Genomic DNA, 16,971 nt, shown 5'->3' with positions numbered 1-16,971 from the left:
GAAACCAAACTAGACATTTGGAAATGGAAAGTTTTTTTATGGTCACTAGCTTATCTGTGAAACTAGGTTACCACTAGTTTTGCCAAGTGAACATCTATCCCCATATCAAGAAGGTTTAGATAATATAAAAAATACAGTGACTGTACAAAAATTATTTTCCTTGCATGGCAAACCAGCTTTTCATGCCATCTCCCACAGTACAAGCAAAAGGATGAAGTTAGTAGGATAGCACTCACTTGTAAAAGTATGAGTGTTGAGAGGAATAGTGGAAAAAGGCATGCTGAAAAAAATAAGCAATGGAGGGAAATTAACTGAAATTAGCGACTATGCAAGAAAGCATATATTAAGCAAGTATGGATAATTATGTGTATCTGCTGAGTGAAGCTGTTATGTTCATTTCTGAACAGTGAGTAGAATAAGCAATGCTTCTTCTTAAGGGTATTTCTTACAATACAAGATACAAGACTGTAAGACCAAGTCTGGCTAGAATGACAGTATGCTTACAAGGCACTTGGATGAAAAAGAATAAAAAGATGGGGCAAGAAACAGTGTGTTGTGAATTTTAGAAACAGTGTCTTTCCTGGATAACATTTTGCCCTCTGTCACGATTACCAATTCTAAAAAAGAGCTACCACAGAAAGAGCTTGCAGACAACTGAGGTAAGAGACTAAAGAGAATTACAAGAGGCAGATCCTTGCTTCTGTGAATGGAGCCAAATAGGCACTGTCATACCCCCCCCCGCAGCCCACTCTGAAAGCGGTGATTATGCAGTAACCCTGAACGGCATGGTCTGTGGCGTAGCTGCCTCTAAAGACCAGTGGAAGGTATGGCAGACGGGATGGGGCAGGAAACTTAGGGGTTAATTTCTCTTCAGTGCTTCCTTCACAAACCAATGGAGAAAACATTGCTGGAGAAATACTGCAGCTGGATCCCAAATACCAATAAATATCAGATTGATGCTTTTAATGGTGTTTGTAGTAAAGTTTATCAACAATTCTGCTATCACCGCATGAGATCTCTTCCTTTAAACTTGCCAATCTTGCTAGTGTATTTTTAATGACTGTTGGCACAATTCTTCATACAACTGCGGGAGCTGATGTAGGTTTACGGAATGGATTAGCCTTCTGGGACTCCCACAACAATATGTGTGCTATTTCAATCTATTTTGATCTAAAATGGATTTGTATGTCTTTAAAACAAGCTAGCAAACTGCTGTGCTAATTAAGCTAGATTGAACGATGCAGAGGAACTAATACTACTAAATCTGTATATGAAGGCCCAATTCTGAGAATCCTCATAGGCTGTGTGTTACTCAGTTTCAGGCTCTAAAAATATTAAATTGCAAAGCTGCTCTCTTGCCAAAAAGACATTACATCAGTCAACGCTGAGATTGCATCTAATATGTGCTAGGCATTAGACACACAGCTTGAAATGCTGTTCTCCTTGGTGCTTCTATATGGTGAGGTTCATGCCAGTGCAGTGAGGCTGGACAGAATATACACATTTCTTCTTTTTTACTCTAATGCTGAAACTGAAAAAGGGCCTTAAGGCCTTGTGTTAGAGTCCTCCACCATGAGGAATGAATCCAGCAAATTTGAGTAACCTGTACTTTCCTGTGCCATATGCGGGAGACGTAACCCATCTCTTAGCTGACCGCTTCCAGGCTTTTTGGTACTCATATTTTTTTAAACTGAAACTTTCTAAGTTCCCAGCTTTTCAGTGTTTTTAAGAGAGAAAAAAAATTCTTTCTGGATTTTCATACCTTTGGGTTCATTACTACCATTATTGTTGCTATTCAAAGCAATAATGCCAGGAGCAAATGTTGAGTATAAAAACTATAACTTTTTAAGAGCTCTGTTTCACAGAAAGAGGTATCTATTTACAGTGTTTACTCTCTTAGGCCGGTTATTTTTGTCATTGTTACTGCAGTTTATCAGTCCTCCTTTGCAACAAGAAGTGATCAGTAAGGCTTAAAGCTTTGTTCGGCTGCCCAGCCTCAGTGTTTTGTGTGTTTTTCTGGTGCTATGTTTTTTTAGTTGAAGTTCTTTGTCAACACAGTGGATACTGTGACTAATTTGGCTAATTCTGGAAGAAAGGATTACGCTTGGATTCTGCATTGGTGTTTTGAGTCACAGTAAAAAGTTACAATGAGTGAGTAGTCTGGGTTATGCAGACAGTTGGGTGGGATGATACCTTCTGGCCTTCATATCAATGGGATCTGTTTATTGCCATATGATTCAGGCTTAACTTCTGAGCCAGTCTGTAATGTCTTGTACATGATTTTGTATGCAGAGCACCCCATACATTGTTTATGAATGTGTGTCTTGGGTAAATGGGAAAGCTCCTAGTGGGGCTTTCACACAGAGGCATAGAGATGTTATTGGGACACTGCAGTATTGCCAAGTTCTTCTAATTTAGACAATTCTCACAGTAGTTGACTTTTTTAAATAAAGTTTCATATTATTTTAAAGAAGAGTGACATTTATTAATTTTGAAAAAAAGAAAGAGGAAATCTATAGTCCTCCTCATTGCAGAATAATGCTTGAAAAAGTGACTGCTGTAGCTGAACACCACTTCCCCCTCCGACACCCAACAACGCAGAAAACAAAGAGAAAAAAACCAACATTAGGTTTAAAACATTAAGTCATGTAAGTTTTTTTGTAGGGTCTGCTTAAGATTCTGTTTGCTCAGGGTAAGAAACCCAGTAACTCACAGGTTTTGTAGTTTCCCAGCCCAGGCACACACGCAGCCATGACCTCACTCCATCCACGTGGGGATGAGCCGCGGTTGTGCTCCAGCCCTTCCTGTGCCCTGCTTCCCAGTGGAAGGGAATCTCCTCGTGTGCTGGCCGGAGGGGAGCTAGCGAGTACTTCCCTAACATGCAGGGACCAGGACTTAGAGGTGTGTTGTAGTCCAAGCACAGCCTCTAGCTCCCATATTAGATATTTAAAGAAAAAGTTCTCTTAGAATTCACAACTAACAGATATTGATTAATTAAACAAATACAAAATGAGAGATTCTGAACAACAAATAGTGCCCTGAAGTGCCTGTAGCCCAGGCAGTGTGCTGGGCCGGTGCCTGAAAGTGACACAATCCTGCTGTCTGATTTGGACGGTGACACAACCCTGCTGTCTATTTTGGATGACCTGATTTAATTGTGCCAGTTGAGAGAAATGCAGAAAAGGAAGCATGCCTCAGAAAGAGTGACAGACCCATTCAACTGTTACAATGCCCTCTCTCCTGATAATCACGGCTGTTATTAATTGTAGAGATAAGAACATATTTTTCCCCTAACTTTACATTGTTGTTTGGCTAAATTTGCTGCCTCGGGGGAAATGTGTTTCTGTACAGAATTTGATAAACAATATAGGGATACTCATGGTTTCAAGAAGATGAAGCTTTCTACCAGGGTGACTACAAGGCCATGCTGCCTGGGAAAGGAGGGAAAGCAACTGGAAACTGCTCCCTCCTGCACAAGCACCACTTCGGGACTGGGGTGAGAAGCGGCAGCTGCTGAGAAAATTTTATTCCCTTGCCGAGCACAGGGCAGGTGTTATGTGAAGAGAGCCAGCATAAGGAGTGCAAAGAAGCTGGAGTTTTTCAAGGTAGAGCAAGAGGAAATCGTGACTTTTCGAGCGGGAATTCTTTCTCAGCATGGGCTGTGAGCTGCCCAGTCGGCACCGCTCTTCGCAAAGGACTGACCACTCCACCTGTGTCTACATGGTCTGTGTGTATAGTAATAAAAAATGCAGGTTTACATGGTCTGCCATGTGAGACGAGCAATTAGATACTAGTACGTCACGACTTCTCTTATCAGAGAACATTAGGTTTCAGCCAATTTCCATTACTATTTTTATCCTTTATTGTGTGCAAATACACGAGGATTTTAATAACAGCAGAGTCACTTTAAATGCCACTTGGAAGGCCAGAGAGCATGATGTCTTATTTTCACCAGCCCATCTAATGCTATTTTTACAAGTGAACCATACTGCTTATACAGAATCAGAGCAAGTTTTTTAAAAAAACATTTTTTTAAAGGATTGAATAGTTGCAATTGTTGGAGAAAGGTGCTTAGATACTGGATTAGGAATTTGCAGGATCAAAGTAGCAGTTAAGATGCCAGGGAACTCATCCAAATCACAACATAGCTGATATTCTTTAGGGAATACTGGGCTGTTTTGTATACAGCACTCTTGGCTCCAAGTAACTTAAAACCTGAAGAATTGAAATGATTACAGATGTCAGGCTAAATCTGTCAAGGTGTTGAGTGCCCACAACTCGCATTGGGCTCAATACTCTTTTACACTGTGGCCCTTTATGCTATGATGGCAATGTCAAAGGCATTCAGCAGCAGTAAATGCCACTGGAGGCCCCTTTACAGTATCGGACCGTAGCAAAGTCGCTTGGGTGCAATTGGGCATTCGGCCCACTTTCCTGGCAATACTCAGCACCTTTCAGGAGCAGGTTGATAGAGGAGTGGCTCTGGCAGGAAAGCTCAATTATTCGTGATCTCAATTACACAGAAAATGTAGGGGATGGATTTGTTGTTGTTTTTTTGGTTTGTTGGTTTTGGGGTATTTTTAGCCTGTGAGAAGCCATGGGGATTTCTGCTGGGCTGGTCTCCCTGAGATCTAAACTGCAAATACAGGGCATGAAATTCTCTTCATCCTGATTTTAGTGCCAGTGCTCAGACTGAGTTCAATGAGGCAAGGAACTCACCTACATCTTTGCTGCAGTGGAAGGTGCATCTAGCTGACTCCTGTCCTCTCTTGGGCTCTAGATGAGGAACAGCAAAGACATCAGCAGAGCAGGCTTCTCCTTCCTCCAGACTTAGTAACTGATAGAGGAGCTGAATTTTCCTGTCCAGTTGCACAGCTGGAGCTGGGAAAGATGCCAGAGAACTGAAATATTTTATTTGCATATCATTTACTTGAAATACTTAAATTTCTGTTTAAAAACCCTTTTTTACATTGCTCATCCTTGGTGAAAGGTTTAAAAAGGGCAAAAAGTGTGAAAATTAAATGGCATGAGCAAACTCTTTTTCAATATTTTCTTTGAGAAAACTAATTTTTCTTTTAATGATACAAAAATCTTGCCATTATAGTTCTAATTCAGCCACCAAACCAAGAAAATATGGTTTTGGTTTTTTTCTCTGTTATACTTAACAGTAATAACATTGCTGTCACCACAATGGGGTAAGCAAGGCTTCTGGGGAGAAGATGCTAGCTTTTGTCTTTAATTAGACCAGTTACATGTTTGGAAAAGAGGCAAAGATAGGAAAATTATAATTTTTGAAATTAAAAACATACGTAAGGAATCATCATCTCAGTTTTAAAACTTATACAAATCTTTTCTCAGATAAATTGGTAGAAGCCCTTAGTGCTCTCTCATTACTTAATATGTTGGATTTGGAGAATTTTGTCTGGCTTTTTGATGTGAATGTGGATGAACTTGGTGTTCTGGAAGTTGGGAGTTGATTTTAGAGAGAATTATGCAGAATTTAATGCATGCATAAGAATAAGGAAACTATTCAAATATAGTTATTGTATGCACATTAATAAAAAGTTTGGCTAATAGTGGAAGAATTAGAAAACAGATTTGCTTTGATTGTAGTATATTAGGTTGTCACAGAAGTCATGGGGAAAAAAGTGGTTTGGGTTCCATGTGCTTTTGGATGAGGGATGAGGAAGGATATTGCTTCATTTGTAGACTGGTATTTTGTATCCTTTCTCTCTCCTGTCTGTCACACCTTTTCTTCCCCTTCACCCACAAACCTTTTCAGCTTAAAGATAGATTTCAATCAAGTGTGAAAGAGTGTTAGAGATATCAAAGCTTCATAAATATAGGTGATAAAAGTCTTTGAATGGAATTACCCCTAATAGTTTCCCATCACAATGGCTAATTTGTAATGGTTAAAGGTAGCCTGCGTGTTTCCAGTAAAGTATTCTGCAGAGCAGAGAGGAGGGCAGTAGGAGGTTAAATCTATAAATATTTGTGGTGATAACAGAAATTTTGGCTAAAGACAATACATGGTGAAATACAAATCAGAAAAACAGCTGTCATTAGCTCTGCTGCTCGTGAACTTACTTATTAGAAGATGAAAACGAATGGTACAGGTGGACAGCTGCATACACATCCTACCTCTCCCTCCCCTGGTAACACTGACAAACTCTCTAGCAAATACAAAATTCTGTGTATCTTACTTCTGGGTTTCTGTCCAGCACCTAGGGTGTCCAGGACTTATGCACCACCTTTCCTCTGTTACCCTGGCATCTGACTCAGTGATACAGGGGGAGTCTATCACTTGTGTGAAACACAACCACCTAGGACCCCAAAAGTGCAAAGCATCATTTAAGATGAGGTGTAAGGAATACCTTAGCCAGCTGGAATGCAAGAGTCTAGCCTGCAAAACCAGGTAGTAGCCCTTCCGAGTTCTGTGAACACACCCTGGCGTTGTTAGCAGCCATGACTGGCAAAGGCCTGAGCCCATGTATTGTCTGAAATGACATCTCCAACATAGTGCTGCTGCTGGAGTGCTGGGAGGGCTCTGACTCACTGCCATGCGACCTCTTGTTTTCCAGACTTGAGCATTACTAGCGTGTAAAGGTTGACCCATTCACAGAACCATGTGGTGTGGCAGCGGGCCATACGTATAACCTTGACTACAATGCCCTTTCCAGAGACTGACTGTGGTTTTCTTATTATCTAATGAGCTTGTCATTTCCTGTACTAGTTGTAACAGAGCTGAATATTTTCTAGGTTACCTAACCAAACTTCTGCAAAATCATACTGCCTATGCCTGCGATGGGGAACATCTGAGTCTACGCTGTCCTCGGCATTCAACGATAAGTGTTCAGTCAGCATTTTATGGGCAAGACTACCACATGTGTAGTACTCAGGAGCCTGAAACCGGGATGACAGAACCCATGAACTGTGTGGCACCCACCTCCTTGCAGGTATCGCATGTTGTAAAGGTTCTTGATGCGCAGAATGTTTTTGATGGTTTCCATGTGGTGAGCTATGCTGTGTGAAAACAGCAAGTGTTCACAACATTGAATGAAATGACATCATGTCTATGTCAGTTTACCGTCAAAAATATTACAACTGAAAGGATTTGTCTGGCCAGCAGGATATTACTGTAGGATTGTGAAAGCTTTGTAGATTGCTTTCTGTTTTGATAAGCCTTGCTTTGGAAACCCCATTCTCAAAGTTCCCTAAAATAATCAATCTCCTTCTAATCAAGGGCTGGTCATGACTGAGCAGACCAGTCTTAATCCATCACACAGGTCGTCCTTGTCCCCAGGAGAGGATACAAACATTGGACAGAGCTGGGTTACAAATCCGCTGAATAAGATGGCATTCTGGTTGGCATTTGGCTTGTTCCATGCCTATCTTCACTCACTGAAAAGGCATCGTGACAGCTAAACAGCAGATCCTAAGCACTTCTGCAGATAAATTCATTTCTATGAATAAATTATTTGTATCAGTAATATCCTATGGTTTGTTTGCTGGGCTGGCTTAAGTATAGCTTAAAATGATTTATACTTCATAAATTACTACTTTGTGCTGTGGAGGCTTTTGTAACAAGGCTCAGAAGGTCTGACTTGCACTGCTGTCAAAGGCTTGTTTCATCATGGTGAAAAAGCCCAGTAAATCATTGCAAAACCGAGTAGTCAGTGGAATCTGAACATGTTCTGTTGGTGTAGCTGTTGTAAATGCTCTGCAGAAGCTTTGATGAAGTTTGCAACATTTGTGCTTGCAGCTGACACATTGCTTCTTGACAACAGGGAATGTCTGTTCCCACCAGTAGTGAGTTGAAGAGTTTTATGGAGTGGTTTGGCAGTAATACCCTCTCCCCAGAAACAGTATTAGGGCAGTTTTATAAGTGTGGCTTGCCTGTGCTGTACTGCAACTTCTAAAGACATTCCAAACATGACCTATGGGCCATGTGAAAGTACGTCTCTCCACCAAAAACAGTAGGCCAGATGCATCCTTGATGTCATTTTACTGACTAAAGCGAAGTAACGCCAATGATTATTTTGGGCTTGTGTGTGCCTTTGTGAGGTCTCCATGGGCATTTTTTCCCCTTGAATGTAGTAAGCACAGCATGGGATAACTGTTGTATAAACTACCATCATCATTCAGGCACTGTCACTGATCAAAGGCATGAAAGCATTTTGACGAGGCCACGAATGTGAGAGATAGGAATGCTCTGCATCTCAGGGAGTTCCGGTTCTGTCAAGGAGAAGAGACACATCCTGTAAACTGATTTCTTAGCAAAGAGCACCAGTGATCTCATCCCTCCTCCCCTTCACTTTGGAACCGCATCTGCAGTCTGCATAATCAGGCATGATGCTACCCTGCAGCTGGGAGGAAGTATAACAGGCATTTTTTACAGGTACCTCCTATTAAAAGGATCGCTGCAAAGTTAGATCTGTCTCGAGATATTAACAGCCCAGTGCTATCTCATTTTGAGTATCATTGTTTACTTTTGTGGTTGCGTGTTTTTGCACAGCAATATGACAGAAAATGGGACTGCTGTTTGCATTAAGTAGGAGAAAATACAAACATGCACAGGAGGTGATTCAGCTTAGGTGCAAACAGGTGACTTAGTAGGGGACAGCTATCTGCACTTACTAAAGATGTAACTCTGTTTCACTGGCCTGTTCCGGAACCATCCCAATTAAGGAGGAGTTATTTGTTTGACTTGCAGCTCTGTAAAAGAAGAATTGACTGATAAAATTAAGTCTGCTGTGCTTTTCCTCCGCTTTTAAACTCTTTAGAGTGCACTTAATGCTCAAAAAGTGTTGGATGCAAGTCCTCTTCTACCAACGGGAACAAAAAGGCAAGAGGGTTATAGGTTCACTGCAATGTGCTGCCAATGTGTATCATTTCTGCTTGGGAGGGATGGCTTCCAGGGATGACAGGAGAGATTCAGCCACTGCCAACTCTCTCAGCCTGGAAACAAGAGTGCAGCTTGTGCTATCATAGTGGTAAATTTGTGATTTGGCCTCTTGGTATGACTGAGACCCCTTCTATTGAGAAACAAGGCAAAAATTCCCATAGATTTTACAGGAGTACCTAAAACTATCGGAGAATGGTGTCTTACAGTTACTCGTGTTAAGAGTGGGTGACCTGGAGACAACGCCTTCCTTATTGCAGCCTGCTGTGATTTTAAACATCAAGAATCATGGGCACAACACCACAGAATATCCAAAAATAGTGTATAAAAAGCCCTCTCTAAACTGGGCTTTGAAGGTGAATAAGAATTTCATAAGTACACTGCTGCATTTAAACTGGGTTTTTTAGGTGCTTTGGCTTGTGACTGTGTTAAAAACTGGACTCAGACTCATCTTGCGCAATGTCTTCATATTTTCTATAGCTCAGCTCCGAAACCACTGGTGAAGTGGGAACACTAATGTGAGCACTAGGAGTACGTAGTCCTTTTGCTGGACTCGGAGAGGGCCCACATGACCGTTTGCATATGACACTGCTGACCTTTTTATTGTCCTCCTCAGTTGCTACTCCCAGTGAAGCAGCACAGTATGAACCACGGTATATTGCTGGGCCAAAAAATCTGGGGTACATATGGCCTTAGAACAGCATTTAAAAAAAAATAATAAGACAAGCAGGCTTAGGATAGACAGGCACATCTGTGCTATCCAATCCAACCAATTCTGAAATTTGTTCAAGTGGCAAGTCAAGTAAATATCTGATAATGTGTGTAACTGCGAGCAAGAAGTAAGTGCCCCATAAGCAGGAGGTCCTACATACGGCTTAAAGCTAGGTTGGTGATTAAGTGTCACTGAGCACACCAAGTCATTATTTGGAACTCTTTCAAGTGAAGATATTACAGAGCATGATCAGGTAAACTTAAGTAGACCGAGATGAAGTGGTTAAAAAGACATCTTTTTGAGTTACCGTGCTTCACCTGGACATTGCATTCCCATAAATGCTGTCAGGAGTGTGTGAGTACCTCAGGCACATCAATGAAGAGTCTGGGGGCTGAGCGTGTTCCCACTTGCTCTGGGCTCTGCACGGTGTCCTGAGCACCACTGGGGCTGTGGTGGCACACGGCGACATCTGGCCGACCGGCTCAGGGCAGAGGGAAAGGTGACAAACAGCAGCAAACTGGTAGCATCCTAAGTTGCCATGGGCATTGCTGTGATGAATGTGTTCCCATAAACTTGTCCATGACTCAAAGTCCAGTAGAGATGTGGCCTAAATCCAATGATACAGATGTTTCTTACATGTTTATAGCCAAAAAGTTGTGAAGGAATGATTTCTGTCCTGTATAGAACAAAGTACAACTAAGTGTTCTCATTGCTGTATAGCTTCATACCTTGTTTTCAAGCCTATCCTTTTTGCCCGTTGTTCTAGAAAGTACTGGATGAATGCCAAAACCTGAGATCCTGCCAACTCCTTGTCAATAGTCGGGTTTTTGGACCTGATCTGTGTCCAGGGACCACTAAATTCCTCCTTGTCTCCTTTAAATGCAAACCTAGTAAGTAATCCACATCAGGCAAATGTGTTTTTGTGTGTGTTTTGTTGTTTGTTTGGTTAAAATGCCACTGCACAAGGCTTTGCATAAATCCATGTGAAGTTTTGAGACTCTTAGATTAATAGCAAATTATTTTTTTCTAATTTACCTTGGCTCTCCATTGTGTTTGCAACTTCAGTGTGCTTGCTGCCAACTGAATGACCAGTGTGGTTTGATAGTCAGATTGCAGACATCAGACTAGAAAGGAAAAAATGTTTTGGAAATTATTTTTAAAGAGATGGCAATGATAATGTCATATTAGAAAGATAGAGCTGAACAGCAAAACCAGATGCTTGGGCTAAGAATCCAAATGCTGAAGAAGATATCATAATAAGGAATATGCAAAAACGCTTAAGGAGGTAGGACCAAAGCTTTCAAAGATTCTCTGTTACTATGTCCCATTTATAGAACAATAGCTGGAGGATACACATGCATGGCTAGCTTTATTACAGAATTTCATTATATAATCACCTGTATTCTATGCAGGTAATTGATGTTGATAGGTGAAGGGGCAAATCCTCCCTCAAAGAGAATGCATTCTGTAAACATGAGTAAAGTGTAAGAAAGATTAAGACAATCATCATGAGGTTTCATCTATCGGTGTTTTTTAATTGTTTTTCTTGTTGCTATTGTATATGAGAACAAGCCCCAGTAGCCTGGGGGCTCAGCTTTTTTTGGCAGCTAATCCCCAGTGTGGCTGAAATGGGTCCCAAAGACAATAGTTGAATGATGATTTATGGGTAGGTTCACCAGCCAATTCAGAAATACCATCCCACAACTAAAGGAGAAAGCACAAAAGGGATTTTCTTTAATCAGAGCATTAAGATAGACATCATTGGTGGAATAGGAACAGGGGTGGCAAGCAAACTGAAGGGTCAATTTATGCAGAGTATTGAAGTCAGAGCAGAGATACGGGAATGGCGTAGGAAGATGTTACCTTTGGCAAAGCACTGACACAAGAATTCCCAGGAAGATTTACTGGGCCAGTCATCAGGGGAAAAAATATGTCTGAAATTAAAATTTTAATATCTGTTTTATTATCTTAATAGTTTAACTTCTATTTTTTACATATTACAATTGCTACATTATTAATAGTAGATGGATTTGAATATCATAGCTGTGTCTGTGTCATTAGAGATCTCTTTTTACTATCAAAAGTGGATTAGGATCCTGTTTGTTACTTTTATAAGCTGCTTAACATTTTTCCCACTGGAAATGAGCTACCTTAATATATAATATTCTCTGTGATCTGAATTTTACAAAAGCTGGTTTAAAGTGTATTTAACAGCAAATGCTGCCTTCAGAATTGAGGAATAGTCCAGTTCCAGTGCAAATTACGTGATTTCATGTGACAGGGAATTTATATTTGTAGGTAAGATACCAATATTGTTAGGCTTGGCTGTGGAAAACATCCTTACTCAGGAAATCACTTGAGTATAACTTGTAAGTATATTTTATAGTCTCCTTGCCTTCAAGTGGGCACTTAAGCAATTGCCTGAATCCCTTAGTTTTTCATCTATTTAGAAATATTGTTGCTGTATCTCTGCAGAGGTCTCTGTTGTATTGTTACCCTTGTCTTGCACCACTTGCAGGTTTGTTTCTGTTGTCTGTATTTCCATAGCCTCTCTGGCAACCACAGAGCACATCTGTACAGATACAAAGCCCAGCTTTAGGCTATCAGCCCTTGGGTCAGAGCCTCCATTTTCTTGGCACGATCCTCATGGGTGTACAGTATGGCAGGTGCTTCTGCAGAAGTAACAATCTGCAGCAGGTCAAGTATTTTTTTAAATTATTTTTTAGACTTAAACTTGTGACTGCTGATGAGCTTGAATGGAAGAAAACTGGACTATTACCAAGAACATCAACCCATTTTTTTAATCTGTTCTATTCAAAATGAAACAATAATGTTTTCTTTATTGAATAGACAGGAGGGTTTTCTCTCTCCAGGTCCCCTAGCACCACCACCCACACTCCACTTGCAGGGATACCACTCAGTAACAATAAGGTTTCCCTTTTCTCCTGCTCAGCTCAGGAACCTCCTTTTCCTGTTTTCACATTTTTGAAGGACAAAAAAATGGAGCAGAATAAACTTCTCCCTGGCCTTATCTGCAGTAAAAAGGTTTGCTACCATACCTAGACTGGGAAGACTTGAGCAGTAAAATGCTGCAAGCAGGCCAGCTGCTTAGGCCAGCAAGAGACCTCCTTGGCCAGATGGCAGATTTTATCCAGTTCCCTAGGAGGGATAAACCATGCTGTCTGGAAGATGATCTCACTGGCTTCCCCACCTCTGTGCTGAGAGCGCTACCAGTGTGCCTGTGCCAGCTGAGAAAAGGAGGGGGTGTATTTTTCTCAGGCTCCTGATTCACATTGCTTTGTCAGCAAAACTTTCAAATGAGCCCATGCTGGATAGTCGCACCCAGGGAAACCCACTGACCTTGGGGGAGCCATGCAAATATAGCTGAGAGCACTGTCTGGCTCAGGATACATAGTGCGTCCCTATGCCTTTGTGCCTCCCATTCTTCGGCGCTCGCTCAGTGCTGTATGCAGTGGCACTGGGTGATGCCAGCCATCCCCATGATTGATGAACGGTTGGAGGCTCTCAGCTCTCAGGCGGGCATCTGAAGTAGGCGTAGAATGCAACATTGTCCCAGAGAGAGACAAAAGGAAGGGACGAGGCTTTTCCTACTGAGCAGTCGTGGAAAGCAAGCCAGGAAATCAGGCAGGAAGAGGGGAGGCTGTTCCACTGGGAGAGGAGATTGGCACAAGTTAACTTTTTAATTCCTTTCAAAAAGGGGCCGGAGGCTTTAGATAGTCATATGGGAGCAATTCAGTTGGAGGAAACACTCTGCTTTGCTATTGGCTTTGTCTCTGATTGTAGTAGTGCCACATATCACTCGCAACAGAACTTGCAGAAAAGCTGTTTTCTGTCATGCTGCTATTTGCTATTAACAGTCCAGCCGAGTAAATTGCCTCATGCTACCATATTGTTATTTGCTTCTATTTTAGCTGAATACAAAACCAAATCAGCATGTGAAAACCAGGAGCTGAAACTCCACTGTCAGGAATCCAAGTTCCTTATCATCTACTCTGCCACCTATGGCAGATGGGCACATGAGGAGAACGTCTGCTCGACAGAAATGGAGCGCGTCCCCCCCTTTGGTATGTTTTTACAGTTGATAGACCTTCTGCAAGCAGGTGCACAGAGGAGCGGGGGAACAGACAGAGAGAAAACTTCAGGTGCAAGAGCAATGGCATTTTGAAAGCACCAGTGACTGAAATATGAGAAAGATTATTTCTGAAACTTAAGCGAATTGCCCAGTATAAGGGAAAAACATAGAGTAAGAAATGCAGCAAAGTAATAAACTTTCATATAGTTAATCAGTTCTTAGTATGGTTAACATCAAAAACTCTAGTTCTGTTGGCTGTCTTGAACTTAGGTGATGTATACTAAATATCAGCTGTTTGCCTCTCTTCTTCCAACTTCTGACAAGGATTAGGCAACCTGAGTGTCATGACACCTTGTCTTACTGTTATCTTCTTCTCTGATCTCTGTTTCTTTCTTGCTTTAAATGCAGACTGTAAGGATAGGGCCCATAGGTCAGGTCCATTGCTTTAGATGCTGTTGTATGACCAGACTCCAAGACTGTGGTAGTATACTAGAAAATTAAATGTGCCTGGGACTTCTCTCTGGCACCAAGTCCAGCAGGCAGGAATGTCTTATGTATGTAGTACTAAACTCTCACCCTCCAAAGCAGCATGACTGCATGCAGACAGCTTCTTGGGGCTGCTCCCTGGCCCATGCTAGCTCCTCAGCTGTGATGGGGAGTTGTTGAGAGGATGCTGTTGGTCTGGGCCAGATGGGTGCATGGACCATACTTACCAGAGTAGAGCACTGCATTGCAGTGCCAAGAACATGCCCTCTCATTGCTGGTTTACTAGTACAGGTGCATCCCAGTAGATATATTAATGTATAATATTAATGTCACTATATTAGTAGTTAATATATAAATAAATATTAATGTTGCTATAATATTAATATTACTTTGCTCAGACTGTGAACACTTTCAGGCACAGACCATTCCCTTTTGAATAGGTAAAAGAATCCAAACCATCATAAGTAGGTGTATGGTCTACATTGAAAACCAATCATTGACTTCACTGTATGGTCTTGGCTCGTGTATGATTAATGACTTTTGACTCGGTTTTTATCACTAAATATTTAAATTTATAGTAGCATGTGGTTGTGAGAGTGCTTGATGCTTGTATGGATAATATGTTCAGTGGTTAACACTGAAGGTATGAAGGTAAATTTTCATGCCATGGAGAAGGCCAGCGCAAGATATGTGAGCTCTTCAAATCCCTTAATATCACACTGGGAAGGACTTACATATGAGTGATGCCAGCCGTGTGCAAAAGCTGAACTTTACTCCTAAGAAACATGCTACAAGTGAAATCTATAAGAAGCATCTCTGAACATCAAGGACAGATCAATAATGAGTCTTAAAAGCCATTTGTCTGCAAGCCAATATTTCTGTTTAGTTACATAGATATTATTAAAAATGTATTGGCTGAAAATTGTAATCTGTTCTTAGACAAGAATCTATTTAAATTGCCAGGTCCATGTTTCACACTGGCCATCTTATGAGGTCCTTCATGCAGACTTTAGGTCTGCCTATCTTTTCTGTGGAGGAAACATTTTAGCAGGCTTGTAACAGACCCATACATCCTTCATGATGGTGGCATTAGTGTATGACTCAAGGCAGAGCAGAGGTAGCTCAGTTGATAGAGAAAGGCTGCCATCATACTTACTTCTTGCACTTCGTTCATCTCTGGAAATCACTCACTTGCCTCTAATGTCAGCATTTACGCTCACTTGCCTTTAATGTCAGCATTTACAGTTCACAGATCAGAATACTGCAAACACTTCTTACTGGATAAAGTTTCCCAGTATAAATGAGAAAGAATTTGCAATAGTAACAAACTCTGCTGTGGCCCCCTGCATACAAGCAGCTCTTGAGTAACACCCTGGCTGTTGCTGGTTTTGTGTTCTATAAAGCAACCTAAAACTGTGGTAATAGGAGAGACCATAAAACCTGAGACAAACACAAGGTAGATCTATAGATGGAAGATCCTTGTATAGCTTTCCCATTACTTAATGAAAGTGCTTGGCCTCTTCCTGCATGGTGCCAGTAACCCTCTGCAGTGAGTATAATTTCCAAAAGCACCTATGTGACTTGGGAGTACACACATTCAGTTATCACAGAAGATATAGCACTTGGGAGCCAAATCCAATTGACTCCAGATCTATCCATCTCGGGCTTAAATCTTATTTATGTGGTTATTTAAGCACATGCAGATGTGAGTGGGTGCATGAATAGATTTTTTAAATGTCTATGTACCTTTCTGTCAGGGAAAGCAATGGTAATTTGAACGTCAACGTGATTTTAACAATTTGAGACAATTTAGAAAACTTACTTCAGCTGCTCTTCATTCCTAAATCAGAGCCCAGATACTTGTATATGTTTGTGCCAAAAGCTAAATCTGCTCCAGCACACATCCAGTTGTTGTTTCTACCCACGTTTATGCATATCAGCCTAAAGGCAGTGCTTGAGCCTTTCTGTTTCTTTCACTGCATCACAGGAAAACCGTGAGGTATTTTTTTAGTACTATGCAGAAGAGAAGTTGTCAGTAGGTCCTAGTGACAAGTATAGGAAGTCTCTGTTGAGCTCAAGAGTTTTGCATCTATCCATACTTGATATGGTCCTCCTAGGAGTACTGGGTATTGAATTAATTAGATACTTCTCTAGATTTTGGTGACCTCATGTTACATGTAATATAGCTGATAAGCAATTAATGACAAACAGCAGCTTTGGACTGAGACAGATATATTCTGAACTATCACTTTTCTATGAACAGTCTATCAAATCAGCTGACAGATTTTTGGAGCTTTGCTTCAAAGGGAACACAGGAAAACATAAAATTTCTGTAGCGTAAAGGCTGTTCTCCATATAGGAAATAGAGTATATAAATCCATCTCTGGTATTGGTGATATCTGTGTGGCCTCAGAGCACTTGGAGGATCTTGAGCCTCAGCTCAACATTTAGCATGAGTGCCTCCTCTTGGAACTAGTTTTCTGAGCCACTTTAATAATGTAAATTAGGTGCCATTTTCAATACAGAGGAGGAAGAAGAGCAGTGGCATCATGGTGTTATCCCTGCTGGACAAAGCCTTGCAGTAGAGTTGTCCTCTGGTCTGGTTAAGTCTTGCTTACCCCAGGCAATGGAGCAGCTTTAGCACAAGATAAAGCCAACTGCAAAGGGCACACAAGATGGGTTATTGGAAACATACAAACAAGTCCCTGTTCTGATTCAGATAAAGAGAAGATTTTAATCTGGGTAAAGATTTGAACTACTGAGTACAAGAAACTCTCC

At 41.2% G+C, this 16,971-nt stretch overlaps 1 protein-coding gene across 1 annotated transcript in view; it reads left to right on the top strand.

The window, feature by feature from the left end:
- EVA1C (eva-1 homolog C) overlaps positions 1-16,971 on the top strand; it is a 40,328-nt gene that overhangs the window by 8,936 nt on the left and 14,421 nt on the right. Inside the window, exons 2-4 of the mRNA XM_075033826.1 lie at positions 6,760-6,956; positions 10,381-10,504; positions 13,547-13,699. Of these exons, the coding sequence (XP_074889927.1) occupies positions 6,760-6,956; positions 10,381-10,504; positions 13,547-13,699 (474 nt within the window). The remainder of the gene's footprint in view (positions 1-6,759; positions 6,957-10,380; positions 10,505-13,546; positions 13,700-16,971) is intronic.

Source organism: Buteo buteo, chromosome 8 (assembly GCF_964188355.1).
Source record: "Buteo buteo chromosome 8, bButBut1.hap1.1, whole genome shotgun sequence".
Taxonomy (NCBI): Eukaryota; Metazoa; Chordata; class Aves; order Accipitriformes; family Accipitridae; genus Buteo; species Buteo buteo.
This window is presented reverse-complemented; position numbering and strand designations above follow the sequence as displayed.